Here is a 20,078-nt window from a genome sequence, read left to right on the forward strand (position 1 = left end):
CCCCAAAAAAATTTAAGTTTGTTTTTAAAAAATATTTTCAATTTCAAAACTTATTTTCTACTCTCTAGTAAAAATAAAAGATATTTTCTCAAAAATATTTTTCATTCATAAATCAAACACTAAAAAATCTTTTTCGAAAAATATGTTCTACTCACCAACCAAACATGAGAAAAAATAAGTAGTCAAAAATCTACTTGTTTTCCAAGAAAACATTTTCTAGGAAAACATTTTCCTTCATACCAAACACACCCTTAATTATTTGAGGTTTTCTTTTGACGGTTTAATCGATAGTCCGATAATAAATATCGGACTATCCCTACTCTTTTTCTAATTACAATAATTCCTTAAAATTTGTACCTTCCGGATACTTAAGTCACCATCCGGATATATTAATTTTGATACAAGAAGAATCCTCATGTTGCGCTAAAAAGGGGAACAAAGTCTTTTATGTTGCGCTTAAAAAGGAAAAGAAACGTAAAATTAAATATCGAATTCATAAACCATGCAATTACGTTGTTGTCACTGCTAATCAATCACCCCCAAAGCATAACAGCTTCAAAAAAATTCAAATTTCTTCTCCAAATTTGTCAAAAATCTTTTCAATTTCGATTCAAAAGCACTGAATACATTATGAATATCTCTATTTTGTTGAGACATTCAAGAATCTGAGAAACTGAGGTGAGTTATGAATGATATATAAGTGACGGAATAGGTGTTGCACAAAATATTTCCTTTGTGAATCAGCCATTGCAACTTGGAGATCGATGAGTTGAGGAAAATTTGGAGATCCGATACTTTACAGAGACGAGCATTCTTTATCCCTATATAATTGTTTGAAGATCCTCTCAATTTTTATTCAAAATTGTCAGAAAAATAATTAGAATTCTTCTCCAGTTCATCGAAGATCCTCTCAATTTTTATTCAAAATTTTCAAAAAAAATTGAGATTCAAAATTCTTGTCCCAATTTATTGAAGATCCTTTCATTTTTTATTCAAAAATGTCAAAATATTTGAGAAGATACATCATGAATATCTTCCTTAGTCTGTACTTAGAGGTGAAGAAACATAAGCCGGAATTTGCAATACTATGCATTGATACAACACACAAAAAGGCTGGAGAAGTGTTGTGTAGTCGATTTTTTGATTTGTGATCTCCAAATAGATATATTACTCATGATACATTGTTATTTTAAAAATATTTAGTACTTGTTAAGTACTGTAATTCTACCTAATACATTAAAGTAGTAAAGGTTGCCTATAAGGTGTTTGGTTTTGGATCGATACATTAACGTGTGATAGTTATTACGTATCAGATACATGTAGTGTTAATTTGTATGAATGTATCATGACCAAAGTTTTTATTTTTTATTTTTCCGAGATGAATATATTGCTGATGATACATTATTATTCCTAAAATATTTAGTAAATTGTTAAGTGCTGCAATCTACAGATACATTAGATAAGTAAAAATTGCTTGTAAAGTGTTTGATTTTATATCAAAACATTACTGTGTGATACATATTAAGTATCAGATACATGTAGTGTTAGTTTGTATGAATGTATCATTGTCAGAGAACAAATATTTAGCAGTAATTTGTATAAATGTATCATGGCCATTAATGTGTATCTGATACGTGTGATGCACATTAGTTATTAATATGTATTAGTTATAGTACATTATGATTTATGTACCAAGATTATTATTGGGTAATCTCGATACACAACAAAAAAACTAATTTATTACCATCTATATTCTTTTAAAATTAAAAAATATTGAAGATACATTATAGAACTTGATATATTGTAAATGATACATTAGGCATTACTTATGTATCAAGTACATAAGTATTGAACGCGAAACTCACTAGTCGAGTATTCAATAATATTAGGCTTATGTATTAATGTAATAAATGTATACATGATACATTGCATAAAACATAATCTATTGTAGCATTGATGTATCATAAATTTCATACCACTAACAAAGGCTAATTTAAGAAACAAAATAAACAAGATACATTGAGAATCTGTAACTTTGGTAAAGATGGGCGTGAAGATGCATCCTTCTTCGATTTTGCTTTCTCCAACTCAAGATTCTTCATGAATAATAGATCGTTTCTTTATTTAGATCTATTTTCAACAAAATCTTCATCGTGAGATTCAAATGTACAGTATCTTGAGTAGTTGAAACTAATTGGGTAATCCTAATACTAAAAGAAGAAGAAGCATCCATAAGTATTAGTAAATTGATGATGAAAAAAAAAAAAAAAACAAGAATGAACGGAGAGAAACAAGAAAAATTTATTTGATTGGAGAGAGAACAATTTTGAATTTCAAATTGTAAGGAAGAAATTAACTGATAAGATTGTGGGAGTGAAAATAGGGAGAGAATTATGGTAAATAAAGGTGTGTAGATAGGTAATTTTTTCTATATTTACACTATTGCTCTCAATTGCACACGCACGCGGTCGCGCAAGTAATATAGCGACTCTTGAAAGAACCAAGTTATCAAACCCAAAGGACTTGTCAATTAACTATTTTTACTAAATTATACTGGTCTAATTATTTATTTAAAAGTGCCAAAAGAAAAGAATGTAGGAATAAAATAATAAGATTACTTACAATAGTTGAAAAATTCCAAGGCTGCAACATGCATTGGACTTCATGTATCGTATCTCAGGCAATGAACTAATTTCGGTTATCAAGTAACTGGTTTACAGGGTTAATTGTATGAGTCGAGTCTCTCAACCTCTAATCGCCTACTTCAATTAGTTGTTCTAACTACATCTTTTTAAGTACAATTGGAAAAACGGAGAAGGGCCTAAAATACCCTTCAAGTATAGGAAATGGAACAAAAATACCCTTCTTCCACCTTTGAGCTCCAAAATACCCTTTCATCCACCTATATGGACCTATATTACCCTTTCACTTAACAGATTCTTTAAGAGTAATAATTAATCCTTTCATTAATGGCCTGACAACCATTAATTGGCTGAAATTTAAATTAATATACCATCTTTAGTAATTCAAATCAGTTCTTCATCTATTCATCCATGGGCAGTAACAAATTAGCGAAACCCATTCGTAAATTCCAGAATTAAGGGAAAACAGAGGATCAAAATAATTACAAAGGAGATACACAATGGGCAATCTTTAAGTCTCTTACAAAGAATCTTCAATACCCACCTAGCTGCCATACTAAACAAATTGGGTTCCCTAACATTAATCCCTAAATTCAACTAGTTAAAAAAGCACTATACTTTATTATAAAAAAACACTGTGTGAAAATATTAACAAAAATATCATCTTTAGGAATTCAAATCAGCTCTTCAACTATACATCCATGACACAGAAACAAATTAGCGAAACTCCATTTGTAAATTCCAGAAATTGGGTAGAAAACAGAAGATCTGAATAACCCCCAACAACAAATTGCACCGATCAAGTGTTCGATTTAAGTCATTTTGAGAGTTTCTCTTTTAACTGCTTGATGTTTTTATATTGTTATCTTTGCTAATAAGTGGACAGTTGACTACTACTCTTTCACTTTACGCAGGCAAAGATTCCTGACATAGAGAAATGCTTGGATATAGTTGCTACTTTGCAAGCTAAGAAGGACAACAGTGAGGTTTGTCCCAGTGCTACATGTTTTTCCGATGAATGGAACTTTACTGAAGCACTCTTAGACATTTTCATTTTAGTTGAATCTTGAATTAGTAGACTATTTTCCTATTTTATTTAATTAGGTTTGTAATTTGATGGAAAGGTAAACTGTATGTAGGGCAGGGATTTTTGAGCTTTTATCCATTGAGAGGAAGTTGGGCTTGGAGAGTATGACTTTAATGGTGGAGAGTATTTTTGGTTAATTGAAATTTTAGCCAATTAAAGGCCGCCACGTCAATAATGAAATTATAAATTGTTACTTTTAAAAGATTTGTTAAGTGAAAGGGTAATATAGGTTCATATAGGTGGATGGAAGGGTATTTTGGAGCCCAAAGGTGGAAGGAGGATATTTTTGTTCCATTTCCTATACTTGAAGGGTATTTTAGGCCCTTCTCCGTTTTCCCAATGGTACTTAAAACCTTGCCCTCTCTTTTACTTGAGCCCTTATTTTCTACACACCCCTTCTTTTTTTTTTCACACTTAACAATAGCCACCCTCAACTGCTTAAATAATTTACAGTACTAATTAATTTTATTGAGCTTAGAGACATTTACATGCCAAAAAGACCGTGTGATCTTGTTCTACTTGTATCTTACCTCAAATATAGAAGATTGCTTGTTAGAGCGATTGAGCAGTAAATTGATGGAAATTTCAAATTTATAATGCTTAAGCAAGTTTGACTCTTAAAGAATCAATTGAATTGTTAAGTCTTGATTTATTTCATTTGAGCCTAGATATTCACCTCAACCTCTATTGTAACTTGTCTTCATTGGTGATCACATGTTCTAGATGAACAGTGTAGCAATAATGCATATTGGTTGAAAGTGTAAATGTAAACAGTTGACAAGTAAAAGTGAACAGAAGGAGTAGTAACTAAAAATGACATGACAATTTATTTTTGTTACTTTTGGAATATGTGTTTCCAATATATGCTTCAATCATGCACTTGCATGTTATACCAACTTTGAAATTGTATACTGGAAGATCTTGTGTGCAATTAATGTTATGTATCTTCTAATCAGACTATTGTTGTAACTACGAGACGCGTCCTGGAAAGATTAGCGGTCCAATATGTCTCACAATGCATGGCATGGAAGCTTTTAAAAGGTTATTTTTTGTTTGTTTCAGCGCAAATTTATAGTCCTTGTTGATTGACATTGAAGAAACCTAGCGTTTATCAATTTCTGCAGATGTTCCCAAGTCAGCTGCACGTAAGGCTCAAAGGAGAATGTCTAGTATGATCTACTTTTGCAGTGTTACAAAAACAACATGCAGAGGTTTAACATTATCTGTTCATTACTTTTCCTCTCTTGTGGTTCACCTAGACTAGCCTCAAATTTCTGATTCTTCACCTCCCACTATCTAATCAGGTCATTTTCTGGGAGTTTTGGCATCATGGTTTGTGCAAGTTGGCATCTTTACTATAATTACAGTTTTCAGGATGTGCTTTGGAGATGTGTCTGGACCAATCATTGTAGCCTTTTGTTTTGACAAAGTTCTTCATTTGGAATTGCGATGACTCTCTTCTTGGTTAATATAAGGATCATGTGGTTGATCTAGAGCCCCCCTTACCTCAAAGAAGTGCAATTCAGTGCTTCTGTATGACTCAAGGTTGCTTTAGCTCTAGAATAATATTTGTCATAGATACACGGTACACTAACCAATTTATGACATTACGAGTACTTTTTTGGGACTCAATTTCATGCTTTCTGGGTTCATAACATCCTTTCTATGGATGGTTGTAGTTGGTTCCGCACAAAGAGATGATTCATTAGTATTCTTGAAGCTATGTATTCAGTTCTTGATTATGAAAGTGGAAATCAAAGAAAGTATGCATTTTTTTCTCACCTAAATGTATTTTATAACTGAAAATAATCCTAAAAAGAGAAATACCAACGAATGAAGAGGGTGATTTTTAGTAATTATAACAAATATTGTTACACCACTTATTTATGTATTAAAATTGTACCTACTACATGTATTTTTTATTTGTTGCATTTATGATAAAAGATACGGAAAATGGTAAAAAAAAAAATGTTCATGGACTGTTACAAAAGGTTTATTTATAGTTATATACTATTCGTTTATTTATTTTGCTAAAGATACTATTCTAGTTATATTTTTGGCTCATTTAGGCCCTTTGACTAACGGTCAATACTATTTTTTCTAAAAAAATAATAGTTAATCCATGTGGCATTTTGTTATTGATTCAAGTTAAACTCTGACTAATAAATTAAATTATAAAAAAATAAATTAAAATCAACCTTTGAAGGTCGATTTTGTCAAATAATAATAATAATAAAAAAAATGGGTGCATTTTTCAGTTTGTTTGGAGGTTATTGTATCAGATAAATACACCATTTAATGCTTTGATAAAATCGAACTTTGAAAGTTGATTTTTTTTGTTTACATAGATTAACCTTTAAAGGTATATTTTTTCATGATAAATGATTTTGAAGAATATAATTAAAAAAAAGTTTTGTAAAAGCTTGAAACTTATAAGTGAAAAATTCGAGTGAATGAATTCATTTAATTTAGGTAAAAGTTTAAAATTAAACAAGTAATAGAATGCCACATGAACTTTTAAATCATCTCTTGTTTTGTTTAGTGTTAACCATTAGTCAAAGATTCTATCCTCACTCAGAGACGTGCACCCTATCATCATCATATTATTATATGATACTTTGAACGTGAGTTCACATATCTATATCTAATTATTTTTTTAACATATAACACTACTATATATAATCTAGAGAGGGGAGCGTGAGTTCACGTGAACCCACGACACCCCCTCTAGATACGCCCCGGCATAATTTGACCTATAAATAAAACCAAATTCAAAGGTCATATCTCAAAATTGTCTCTCGTCCTAAAAAAAAAATCTCTCTCGTGTCCAGTTTTTTTTTTTATACAAATTTGAAATCAGCAACTCTCCTTCTTCAGTCAGTTCAGAGTTCACATTCACATCTTAATTGAAAGATTCAGTTCAGTTACTTGAATTGCCGAGAGATCTTTGATCTTCTTATTAACCCATTTTGGTATTTACTTCTAAGAATCACTCCTTCTTGACTCATTCAATTTTGGTATTTACTTCTAAGAATCACTCCTTCTTGACTCATTCAATTTTGGTATTTACTTCTAAGAATCACTCCTTCTTGACTCATTCAATTTTGGTATTTACTTCTAAGAATCACTCCTTCTTGACTCATTCAATTTTGGTATTTACTTCTAAGAATCACTCCTTCTTGACTCATTCAATTTTGGTATTTACTTCTAAGAATCACTCCTTCTTGACTCATTCAATTTTGGTATTTACTTCTAAGAATTATTCCCTCTTGACTTGTTCAAATTTCATTCAATTTTGGTATATACCTCGAGAATCTTGTTTTTTTTTTTTTTCAGTTGGTGAATGCAAGTGTGATTTGCTAAGCAAATGGGTTTACGTTGAAGTTGCAATGGAAGAGTAAGTAATCTTTAAAATCCAGTGGGTTCTTTCCTTGTTTTGATTAAGTTTACAAGACTGATGGATCTTGAAGTTGGTTTGAAGTAAATCTTGAAGTTCTTAAGTAGTTAAGGTGAAAGATTCTTGATATGTTTAGGAAATTTGATGGTAGAGAATTTACAGGAACACAATGTGGGTGGGTGGGTGGCGCCAATTGAATGTGCTGTCTGTGTTTGCAGGGAGAATTCTATAGAGCTTATACAAAGATTTTGGAGAGACAGGCGGATACTGTTGAATTTCATACTTTCAGGAAGCTTAATCAAGAAGGTGGTAATGCCCCCGGAGCTGTTTCCTTGGATGATGTGGATCTTGATCAAGTTAGCGTTGATTTTGTCCTCAGTTTCTTGAATTACCGAGAGATCTTTTCAGTTTTCAACACCCTTTGATCTTCTTATTAACCCATTTTGGTATTTACTTCTAAGAATCACTCTTTCTTGACTCATTCAATTTTGGTATTTACTTCTAAGAATTATTCCCTCTTGACTTGTTCAAATTTCATTCAATTTTGGTATATACCTCGAGAATCTTGTTTTTTTTTTTTTTCAGTTGGTGAATGCAAGTGTGATTTGCTAAGCAAATGGGTTTACGTTGAAGTTGCAATGGAAGAGTAAGTAATCTTTAAAATCCAGTGGGTTCTTTCCTTGTTTTGATTAAGTTTACAAGACTAATAGATCTTGAAGTTGGTTTGAAGTAAATCTTGATGTTCTTAAGTAGTTAAGGTGAAAGATTCTTGATATGTTAAGGAAATTTGATGGTAGAGAATTTACGGGAACACAATGTGGGTGGGTGGGTGGCTCCAATTGAATGTGTTGTCTGTGTTTGCAGGGAGAAATTTATGGAGCTTCTACAAAGATTTCGGAGAGATAGTTCTTCATGAAAAGATATTTTTATGGAGGCGGATACTGTTGAGTTTCATACTTTCAGGAAGCTTAATCAAGAAGGTGGTAATGCCCCCGGAGCTGTTTCCTTGGATGATGTGGATCTTGATCAAGTTAGCGTTGATTTTGTCCTCAGTTTCTTGAATTACCGAGAGATCTTTTCAGTTTTCAACACCCTTTGATCTTCTTATTAACCCATTTTGGTATTTACTTCTAAGAATTATTCCCTCTTGACTTGTTCAAATTTCATTCAATTTTGGTATATACCTCGAGAATCTTGTTTTTTTTTTTTTTCAGTTGGTGAATGCAAGTGTGATTTGCTAAGCAAATGGGTTTACGTTGAAGTTGCAATGGAAGAGTAAGTAATCTTTAAAATCCAGTGGGTTCTTTCCTTGTTTTGATTAAGTTTACAAGACTAATAGATCTTGAAGTTGGTTTGAAGTAAATCTTGATGTTCTTAGGTAGTTAAGGTGAAAGATTCTTGATATGTTTAGGAAATTTGATGGTAGAGAATTTACAGGAACACAATGTGGGTGGGTGGGTGGCGCCAATTGAATGTGCTGTCTGTGTTTGCAGGGAGAATTCTATAGAGCTTATACAAAGATTTTGGAGAGACAGGCGGATACTGTTGAATTTCATACTTTCAGGAAGCTTAATCAAGAAAGTGGTAATGCCTCCCGGAGCTGTTTCCTTGGATGATGTGGATCTTGATCAACTTGTTGATTTTGTCCTTAATTGTGCAAGAAAAGGTAGGGAATGTCCAGTACAAAATATAGCCTCTACATAATTGCTTTAAAATGGATTGCAATCATCAAGTCAGGATTGAACTATCTGACAGCACTCTGTTCCCTCATATGGTAAATTCGGACTTGCACATTCATTATTATCTGTTCAATGGTCATTATTTATGAATGTTCTTGTTCGGGATTGCACATATATCAATTTCTGTTCAATATTTACTAGTTTTTGAATGTTCCATTTACCGAGGCTTATCTATTGCAGCTTAGAATTATTTCCATATGGGGTTGTTGTGTAGCACTTTTTCCTATCCCAAAACATTATTTAGTATGTTCTATGCACATCAATGTTTATTTTCATTCTTCAACGGTTTCCTTTTGGTATTAAGAGTAATGCAGGTTCAAATGATGATTTCTTTCTAGCTACAAATCCTGAACTATCGGGTTTGCCTCCAAGAAGATTACCCCCGCCTGTCCCTATTTCCACACCATCACCAATTTTTCCAACACTCTCAACATCAGAATCAATTAATACTGAACCATTTGAAGAGCTGTCCAGTTTATCCAAATCACAGTCTCTCAGTTCCACACAACAACAAGAGTTAACAATGCTGCTGCTGATCTTGTGCTTGGATTGCCGTCATTTGCTACTGGTAAGCATGCTTATTCTAGGTGTGTATGGTGGACCTGTAACTTCTGCTATCATAAGTGTGACCATTTCATTTTGGCAGTATTAGGTTGTAATTTGCTTGCTTTTTAGCTCTGAGGTGCTGACACATGACTAGGAAACTATTAACAACATTGATGCAGATGTATCGTCCAACTGCTCTAGTTTTTGTGCAATTTTCACTCAATGATAAATGGGTTTTTTTAATAAGGAAATTTAACCACTATACTATCAAGCGTTGTATACTAATGATACATAGATTTCAATTCTCATCCTTGTTAATTGCAGTTCGAGCAATGTATCAAGGCCATGAACATAGCATACTTCTATAGTAGCTTGGTATTGGGAGAATATCCGTCCCCTTTTTATTAGGAGCATAAGAATCCACCTTAATCTCCAGCATACTTGTGTGATTTTTTTGATTTTCTAACTTCTTCCAGCTGATAGGCATTATTTAATATTTTAAAACTGTAATCCTATATGGTTTTTTTTCTTTTTGTAGATTAGAAAGAGTTACCACTATCTTGATACCTGTTTAATGTTTTTCTGACCTTTGACTATCATAAACAAAACTAGTTGTCAGATTATTAATTCTCAGATATTCTGATGCAACTCTCTTTAGTGCTTAAATTTTTATTTTATTTTGTTATAGCTCTTTGTTATTTTCTCCTCTAATCGCTATTCACTTGATTATGTTTATAAAAAGAAAAACTTAGATAGTTATATAAGTTTTTCACTTGCTTATGTTTATAAAAAGAAAAACTTTGATAGTTATATAAGTTTTATTCTTGACTATCATTTGGTGCTTTTTAAGCATAAAGAGTTCCCACTAATGTTTTCTTCAACGAACATAAAGAGTTACTTGTGCACGAAAACCAGTGCTACGTTGATGTCATTTGATCCTCACTTATTTCTGGCACCTCCTTGGTTTGAAGTCTGTTTGGGGAATATCTCGATAAATGTTAAATGTGAACTTGAATGAAGTGAGGTCATCATATCCATTTAACTAGTTTATTTTGCCTCTACTTCGTAAACAGCCTTTGGTGGGGTGCAAGAGTTTGTTTTGGAGCTTCATATTAAATCCATACTTCTTTTTGCGTTTTGATGTTTGAATTCTTTGGTTTTATACAATGTTTGAAGCCTTGAATACATGTGTTGGCACGTACTGGAGCAAGTACTTGATGAGCAAACAGTTTAATATAATATTTTATTCCAGTATTTCCTGGTCGGTTACACTACTTCACTTGTAGATTCCACTATCTTCTTTCAAAATGTATTCTTCTCTTGTTTTTACGTGGATGGATGGGAGATACTTATACTTCAGGCTGTATTTCTTCCTAGCTATTGGCAATGATGATCTCCGTGAAACAGTATATGAGATTCTTCTAGCTGCTGCTGGAGCTTCAGGGTATTTCTGCCTTTTATGTTTCTTGACTTGCAACATCTCCCATCCGATTAATTTGACGCATTCAATATGCATTCTGTATGCACAGGGGCCTCATTGTACCATCAAATGACAAAAAGAAGGAGAAGAAATCTAGATTGATGAAGAAGCTGGGCCGTAGTAAGAGTGAAAATGTAATGACCCAGTCACATCATTTATCTGGACTGGTCAGTTTGTTGGAGACAACGCGTGTCCAGATGGAGGTAGGAAAATGAATGACCTTGTTACCTTCTGTCAGATGTCAGATTGCTTCTAGCTTCTGTTGTTCGATTCACACCAGTAATGGCATAGATATCTTATTAGTTTCTTGCCCTTAACCCCAACAAGTTACATTGCAAATCATTTAGGAAATGAAATAACTTGATAAGCAGTATATTATCAAAGTACAGAGTTGCCTTGAGCTGTTATGTTGATGATTTGTTTGGTATATGGTGCTAGTCACCACCAGTTACTAGTTGGTAGTGTGTATGTAATGTAAATAGTGTTCCTAGTGCTGGACAGGAGAAAGGGAGTTATAGATTCAATGTTTTTGATAATTAATTGAGTTAAACATTCATTATTAAATCATAGAAGTGATAGCTAACAAAAAGGGATAAATTTTCCAAAGGGAAATGTTAGAAGATAAAGAGGGAAGAGAGATATTGAAGATCCGACTCTGTTATTTAGGAATTTGCAGTTTCATGCTTACTGGGTTCTTACTTGATTAATATGTACAAATTTATGAGGCCATGGACGTCAGGACAAGACTTGGTCTCCTTAATGCGATGGTTGGAAAACTGGGTAAAAGGCGGGATGGTTTTGCTAATAAAGTTTTCATGTGTCATGCTCAATTTTTTACGTAGTGAATCTGGTGTTTTTCTTAGCCTTTTCTTGTTTTAAGTATAGATTGAAACTGTGTCTGGGACATTGGTACTATGATGGGTGAATTCACAACTTGCAAGGATTTTGAATTGGGTTGACCGGCCTATTCAGCAGGAGGTAATAACTTAGGGAGTTTCTAAATCCATTGATTGTAGTTCATTTAACAATTATATCAATTATTTAGCTGTTCCTTTGTCATTATACTTCTATTCCCTATGCCATTTGTCATTAATCATTTATCATTTTAAATTTTTCTATCTCACGTCTTATATATATAAATAAAGTTAAATGAGGCATCTCCTGGTTTCAATATTCACCGTTATGATAATAAGAGTAAATTGAAATCCTCCTTCTAACCAAAGACCAGTCTTTTAGCATATGAAGTTAATTACCTTTTTATGGTTTTCCAGCGGTGGGTGCTGGTTTCACCTCAACAAAGGCATGGATGTTCAATTGTTGAAGTCTACAGGATTGTGGAAGAGGTTCACAAATCATACTCTGTTCTTTTGCATAGTTATTTTTCTCAATTTTCTCTGTTTTCTGGAATCAGTTTATTCAGTTTCCGCGGCATAAGTTTATTGTGTTTCATAATGGAATTACAGTAATATGGAAGAAGCGTTGCGATAATTTGTTAGCAACAGGGAAAGTTATTCTTTATTGATTTGTTTTATGTACAGCGGGAGAACTGGACTTTAAATTAGTAACCTATGAAATCATAATGCTACACTAAAAAAAAGCCAAATCTAAATTCTAGGTTTTTGTGCTTGAGAGCTAAGTTTGATCACAAACTACTCTCAGCTGCAAGATGAAGTTTGTGTGTCCTTCCTGCCCACGTTATCTATAGCAGCCTAGCTTCTTTTACTTTTGGTGCATGAAACTTGAGTGAAAAAATACTTAGCTTTTGGAACATATACACTTGAAGATTCACAAGCTTCAGTTCCCTACCCATGGGGTGTGGGGTGGGTGGGAAATAAAATAGAAAGAGGAAGTGAACTTTAAATTGTGGCTCAGATTTTGAACATTCTGCTTTTATCATTGTTGATTCTGATATGCTGACAGTGGTTTACAAATGCTTTTATACGATACCACATTTTGTGATGAGTTGAACAATTTTCTCACTGCAGACGGTCAATCAGTTCTTTGCTTTGGAAGTTCCAATGAGGCCAGGAGAACTGGGTAGCCTCTTTTGCGGCATTGATAATGCATTTCAAGTATATGCAAAGACCGTTTTAGATAAGATTGGTATATAGTTTCTTTCTGCACAATCTTAAAGATTTCCTTTTTTTCTTCACAGTGAAGAATCCTTACATACTGAAATTTTACATGTCCTGTTGTTGCAGTTTATTAGCTTAATTGTCTCCTGGTTCATTTTGTGTCTTGCACTATGGTTTGATGAATGACATCAATGTAATGGATGGAGGAACTATTAGATCAAAATCTGTTTTCTGCAGTAGACAAAACCCTTTCACAGTAGGAAGGGCAGGGTACCTCTTTACAGCATAATTTCAAAGTTATCCTTCCCACTGGAACTGTAAATATTCTGTCCGAGTGACCAATAATTGGATATCCTAGTTTTATTATTTCACTCTTTTCTTGCAAATGATATGGATGAATTGCCCATGTACCCATTTGACGATCCTTCATCGCCATCCCAGTTTCCCATCAACAGAATTTAGCATGTTGAATTTTCAAATAGCTTTGAAGTTTTTATTTAGTGGCTCTCTTTTTATGGCTATGAAAAGTTGTACCGTGTAAATATTTGTATTCTTCTACTTCTCTGCTCATCTTTTTGCATTTGCATATCTTGCATTTGTTTCGGCAGAACTGTTTGCTGCTAAATTGAACCTATATATTTCATGGTGAACTTGCTATCATTTGCATGCAGCTAATAAGGAAGATATTGTTCCACCTGTGCCTATTTTGACGAGACACTCAAGGGAAAGTGGAATTAAGGCATTTGTAAAGAAGGAGTTGAAGGATACAAGGATACCAGATGTCTTGAAGTCTGTTGAAATTGACGTAGCGGCAACATCAACGCTTTGTGTGCAGTTGAATAGCCTTCATGTTAGTTAACTTCTACTTTCCCTCTTTTTATGTATGATAAGATCTCAAGCTGTTAATCATTTGCTCTCGTATGTTTCACGTTCCTCTTTATTATTGAATCTAAAGGGTGTATTTCTCTGCACTGGTTTGATTGGAAAATCATGGCTCTGGCCTTTGGCTAGTTTCATTAGCTTGAAGCTGGACTTTAGATGCTCTACTTCATAGTTTGTGCACAATTCTGTTTTACTTTGATTAGGCGATTGCAAATCTTGTGCGCGTGATAGGTCATAAAACTTACATTTACATGTCTTTTCCTGTTTCAAAATTTTGTTTGTGGTAATACAGACACTGATCAACTCAGAGCTTGTACTATGAACTCTGTTTAGCAATTTAAAACTAAGAAACTAACTTCCAAATTTACTCTTTCCCATGAATAATGGTTGCCAATATTACAAATGTTCTAATTTTCTCTGTTTCAAAAATATATTTCAAATTTTCTGCCTTTTCTGTTGACATTAATTCCATCTAGGATATTATTTAGTTTAAGTTAATAGTACAGGAAAGTTGTGTCTAAAAACTAGTTGATGTTTTTGGATTAGGGGTTGGTGATGATGGAAAACACTGTGGCAGTTGCTATGCTTGTTCGAAGGCTTCTTCTACCTACCTTTTCTGGTGAACTATTTTAAGTTTGTTCACTTAAAATAGTACAGGAAAAAAAATCACATGTTATATGTGTTGTTTGTGCATTCACTATAAACCATAGGATTCACATACATGGACACTTACAAATAATATTATTGTATTAATATGACTTTGATGTTTATGCAGGCAATGGAGTCTGCAACAATATCAGATAAAGAGCAGATAGAGTTCTACATGACATCTTCAATCGAAAATGCATTTACAAGGGTAAAGAATTGTTACTTGTTGGAAAAGGAAACTTAAATTGGTTGCAAAATATAATTACTGTTGTTGAAATCTTTCTATATGTTGGGACATTGCTTGTTCAAAGACTAGTTAAATTAGGTTCTTCCAGTGTTCTGAAAGGCGATTGCCTCGTCGCCAATGGCGAGAGGTGAGGCGACCCTTCATTGCCTTTTAGCTTTGTGGCGAGGCGATCTTCAAAAGACGACGCCATGGAGACAAAGGTGAGAGGCGAGAAAGGTGTCGCCTTTTGTATCTTCTTTAAAAAAGCGACCAATTTAGGGTTTTAAAAGTTGAAAGGTAATTTTAGGATTTTCGGCTAGACTCCTAAGGCTACTAGCTAGACTTTTCCGGCGACTCCAAAGTCCAACCAATACGTATTTCTTTAATCTTCCTCATTTTCTTCTTCCTCTGATTCCTTTTCCTTCTTCTACTTCAGACTTCAGAGTCTTCTACCTCTGTTTTTTTCTCACTTCTCACTGTTTTGACTTTTGTTCTTTTTTTTCTCATTCAAGTTCTAAGTAAGTATTATCTATTTCTAGTTTTTGAATTGAGATATTTGCTAATATGTTATTGCTATTGCGAGATATGAGTATTAATTTTTTAGTATTAATTCTTTTGGTATTAGTTGCAATGAACATATTATTTTACATATAATCCCATTAATTAAATATTTAATATTCGTCATTCTTTTTAAATGTAATATAATATTCTAAAAAATAGATTATTTAATATAAACTATTTTTGTTCTGAATTAACAATATGTTAATTTCTTTAAAAAAAATTGTCACTAACATAATTTGAAATCTCTGGTTTGAACAATTTTTAGCTAGACATAAAAAATGATCATTTTTAACTCTGTAATGCATTAATAAAGCATTTAAAGGAGCAACATAATAATCTTGAAAGTTGAGTATTTATGTAATTGTATTTCATTAATGATTTCACTTTTATTTGAATTGTCCATTAATTTGTATATTATATAATATTTGCTTGCAATTTATGTTACTTAAAAATTTGAAATAAAATATAATTTTATATTAAATAAAGAATTTGAAAAAAATAAAATATTATATCACATGAATATTATATAAAATGATTATTTGAAAAAAGAAGCAAAATGATTTATATTACTATGAAATAAGAAAATAAGAATGAAATAGAAATAATAATATTATATTGAGGAGAGAGGAGAAAATTCTTTTTTAGAACATAAAATAGAGAATTAGGTTGGAGTTGATTGTCTAATAGAAAACTCTATGTTTAAAGAGTAAAATAGAGTATAAGGTTGGTAATGCTCTATTTACTCTCTAAAAATGAATCTTCTTCTCATATCTCTTATCTCATCATATCTCATATATCTCATCTCTCATATATATCATCTCTCATATCATATCTCATCTCATCTCATCGCTCATCTCATATCTCATATCTCATCGCTCATCTCATATCTCATCCTCATATTTCTCGTATCTCATCTCATATCTCATATCTCATCACTTTCTCATATCTCATCTCACATCTCATATCTCATATCTCATATCACATCTCATCTCATATCTCATATATCTCTCTTTCTCATATCTCATCTCATCTCACATCTCATATCTCATCTCACATATCATAGCTCATCCTACATCTCACATCTCATCTCATATCTTATATCTCATCTCATCTCACATATCACATCCCATATCTCATATCTCATCTCATATCTCATCTCACATCCCATATCTCATATCTCATATTTCATCTCATATCACATCTCACATCTCATCTCACATCTCATATCTCATGTCTTTTTTTTTCTCATATCTCACATCTCATGTCTCATATCTTCTTTTTCTCATCTCAATCTCTCATCTCATATCTCATATCTCATATCTTCTCTTTCTTATCTCACATTTCATGTCTCATATCTTCTCTTTCTCATCTCTCCTCTCACACCTCTCAAAAGCTCATATCTTATCTCTCTCATTTCTCTCATCTCTTTCATCTCATATCATCTCTCATCTCTCTCATATTATATCTCAACTCTCATCTCTTTCATCTCATATCTTTTAACTCTAATCTCTTTCATTTAACATCTTTCAACTCTCCTCTCATCTCTCATCTCTCACATCTCTCTTATATCTCCCATCTTTCACATCTCTCTTTTATCTCCTCTCCCATCTCCCATCTCCCATCTCCCATCTCCCATCTCCCATCTCCCATCTCCCATCTCCCATCTCCCATCTCCCATCTCCCATCTCCCATCTCCCATCTCCCATCTCCCATCTCCCATCTCCCATCTCCCATCTCCCATCTCCCATCTCCCATCTCCCATCTCCCATCTCCCATCTCCCATCTCCCATCTCCCATCTCCCATCTCCCATCTCCCATCTCCCATCTCCCATCTCCCATCTCCCATCTCCCATCTCCCATCTCCCATCTCCCATCTCCCATCTCCCATCTCCCATCTCCCATCTCCCATCTCCCATCTCCCATCTCCCATCTCCCATCTCCCATCTCCCATCTCCCATCTCCCATCTCCCATCTCCCATCTCCCATCTCCCATCTCCCATCTCCCATCTCCCATCTCCCATCTCCCATCTCCCATCTCCCATCTCCCATCTCCCATCTCCCATCTCCCATCTCCCATCTCCCATCTCCCATCTCCCATCTCCCATCTCCCATCTCCCATCTCCCATCTCCCATCTCCCATCTCCCATCTCCCATCTCCCATCTCCCATCTCCCATCTCCCATCTCCCATCTCCCATCTCCCATCTCCCATCTCCCATCTCCCATCTCCCATCTCCCATCTCCCATCTCCCATCTCCCATCTCCCATCTCCCATCTCCCATCTCCTCATCTTATCTCTCTTATATCTCAACTCTCATATCTCCTCATTTTTTTTTTGTATTTACTCTTATTTCATATCTCATCCATCTCTCATGATCATATTTTTCATCTCTCTTATCTCACATCTTTCTCCTCTCTCTCTTCTCCCATATCTCTCTCCTTCCTCTTTTCCTATCTCTCATATCTCTTTCCTCTTTTCCCATCTCTCATATCTTCTCTTTTTTTTCCCATCTCCTATCTCATCTCATCATATCTCTCATCTCTCATATATCTCTCCTCTCTCTTCTCCCATCTCCCATATCTCATCTCTTCTTTCCCAACTCCTATCTCGTCTCATCATCTCTCTCATCTCATATCTCTCATCTATCTTATCTCTTAAGTCTCATCTTTCAGCTTTATCTCTCATCTCATATCCCAACTCTCAAATCTCTCATTTTATATGTCTCAACACTCATATCTCTTTAATTTCTCTCCCATCTCTCTCTCATCTCTTGTCTCTCTCAACCTTCATCCCTCATATATCTCTCTCGTATCTCTCATCTATCATCTCACATCTCTTTCGCATCTCTCCTCTCCTATCTCTCACTTTTCTTTCCTCTCCTATCCCCCATTCCTCCCACTTCTTCCATCTCCCATCTCTCAACTCGTATATCTCTTCATCTCTCTCTACTCTCTCAACTCTCATCTCTCATCTTTCTTATCTTCATCTCTCAACTCTCATATCTCCCATCTCTCTCCTCTCTTTTGTCATATCTCCTATCTCTAATCTCATCTCTCTCATTCATCTCTCATCTCATATCTCATTTCTCTCGTAATCATCATATCTCTCATTTTTCATCTCTCACCTCTCACCTCTCACCCTCTTACTTTCTCTCATTTCTCATCATACCTCTCATCTCTTATATCTCTCAACATGCAAGTGTACGCGGTTGCGCAAGTAATATAGTGGCTCTTAAAAGAATCAGATTATCGAACCTAGGACTTGTCAATTAACTATTTTTACTAAATTATACTGGTCTAATTATTTATTTAAGAGTGCCAAAAATAAAGAATGCATGAATAAAATAATAAGATTACTTACAATGGTTGGAAAATTCTAGGGCTGCAACATGCATTGGACTTCATGTATCGTATCTCAGGCAATGAACTAATTTCAGTTATGAAGTTACTGATATACAGGGTTGTATGAGTTGGGTCTCTCGACCTCTAGTCGCCCACTCCAATTAGTTGTTCCTACTATATCGTTGAGCGGGGATAGACATGCCTACTAGCGAGCATTTATATTTCATTCTATTTTGTAACCAAGCAAGTTGTTCGTCCGAGCGTCACTCTTGAACACACATCAACTCAATGGATGATTGAGCTTTCTATATTCTTTGGTTTATCTACCCTCTCCTCTCTCGATTTTAAGAATAGACAATAGATTTATTTTTATGGTGATAAAGCATGAAATACTAAAACAAGAATATAAAAGTAATTTATAATGATAACCAAGAATTAATTCAAAACCTTCAATATTCAACAATCAATCCGTACAGAACAAGGGCGTTTAACCACTAATCTCTAAGAAAAGAAAGAAGAAAAAACGAACCCTAAAAAGTATTGACAACTTTATAATTTGATGCCCTATGATTGATATCCTCCAAAATATTTATTTCTATGGACTATTAGAAAAACCTAAATAAAATAACCAAGTCCAAAACAAATTAGAAATCTATATATATTAATAAAGCTGAAAATGAATCCGCTGATGTGGCATGCCTCATTGGCCTCTATTACTATTTATTTATTTTCTCATAATTTTGAAATTTTTTTCTTATTTTCTTTCTTCAAACCTTTAAAAAAATGAATTATTTCTTTCATTATTATTTATATTTATTACATTATAAATTATAATGGGTCATTAAAGTGGTTAGAATTAAATTGAAATAATGGGTCATTAAGTTGCAATATGCCCTTTCGATTGCATAACAATCTTTAAGTTTTTCACTATTTAACGTATGTTTAATCTATTGCATCTACAAATCAAAGAATTAATTGTTCTTCTTGAGTAGATATGTTGATATGAGTAGTTCATGAGACAATATGGAGACTTTGAAGATAACACGGTAAAAACTAAAAGAAAAGAAAGTAATCTGTGTTTATTTCCTCAAAAATTATACATGAAAGTACATTCAGGGGCCAAATCTTTACTTTTTTTTCCCTAATTTCTTTTTGAAATTGTAATTTTTCTTACTTTTTCTCAATTTGATGCAATCTTTTTTTTAAAAAAAATTACCCAGTATAGCTGGGTCGTGTTGTATTTATGAGATACAAAAAAAAGAGGGGGGTTGAAGCCTTAATTACCTCCATTACAACACCACGGTGAGCTAGTCACCTCAGGAGCCAGAAGATCATAATCTCATAGGAGGATATAAATCTTCTGGCAGATTCAAATATATACAAATCAACTAACAAAAAAATAGCCTTATCAAATTTTGTTCTAATACAAGGCATTTGACACTTATCCAAAAAGTA

General features: G+C 33.6%; 2 protein-coding genes and 2 long non-coding RNA genes across 4 annotated transcripts; all 4 read left to right on the forward strand.

Moving 5' to 3' along the window:
• Nucleotides 1–3,233: 3,233 nt before the first annotated feature.
• On the forward strand, nucleotides 3,234–5,369 carry LOC107061603 (uncharacterized). Its single transcript, XR_001474100.1, has 4 exons — nucleotides 3,234–3,628; nucleotides 4,686–4,770; nucleotides 4,854–4,940; nucleotides 5,034–5,369. It is a non-coding gene; the product is annotated as an uncharacterized lncRNA (long non-coding RNA).
• Nucleotides 5,370–6,544: 1,175 nt separating this feature from the next.
• On the forward strand, nucleotides 6,545–8,599 carry LOC107061605 (uncharacterized). The gene is made up of 5 exons (XR_001474103.1): nucleotides 6,545–6,701; nucleotides 7,066–7,126; nucleotides 7,345–7,572; nucleotides 7,712–8,246; nucleotides 8,341–8,599. It is a non-coding gene; the product is annotated as an uncharacterized lncRNA (long non-coding RNA).
• Nucleotides 8,600–10,578: 1,979 nt separating this feature from the next.
• LOC107061604 (uncharacterized) lies at nucleotides 10,579–11,199 on the forward strand. The gene is made up of 2 exons (XM_015311163.1): nucleotides 10,579–10,855; nucleotides 10,941–11,199. The coding sequence occupies exons 1-2, from the start codon at nucleotides 10,719–10,721 to the stop codon at nucleotides 11,104–11,106; spliced, it is 303 nt and encodes a 100-aa protein (XP_015166649.1). The 5' UTR covers nucleotides 10,579–10,718; the 3' UTR covers nucleotides 11,107–11,199.
• A 151-nt stretch (nucleotides 11,200–11,350) lies between these two features.
• LOC102604425 (uncharacterized) lies at nucleotides 11,351–14,740 on the forward strand. The gene is made up of 5 exons (XM_015311136.1): nucleotides 11,351–11,869; nucleotides 12,163–12,234; nucleotides 12,877–12,994; nucleotides 13,638–13,816; nucleotides 14,624–14,740. Exons 3-5 carry the CDS (start codon nucleotides 12,910–12,912, stop codon nucleotides 14,738–14,740), a joined length of 381 nt encoding a protein of 126 aa, XP_015166622.1. The 5' UTR covers nucleotides 11,351–11,869; nucleotides 12,163–12,234; nucleotides 12,877–12,909.
• Nucleotides 14,741–20,078: the final 5,338 nt, after the last annotated feature.

Source organism: Solanum tuberosum, unplaced genomic scaffold (genome assembly GCF_000226075.1).
Source record: "Solanum tuberosum cultivar DM 1-3 516 R44 unplaced genomic scaffold, SolTub_3.0 scf00141, whole genome shotgun sequence".
Classification (NCBI taxonomy): Eukaryota; Viridiplantae; Streptophyta; class Magnoliopsida; order Solanales; family Solanaceae; genus Solanum; species Solanum tuberosum.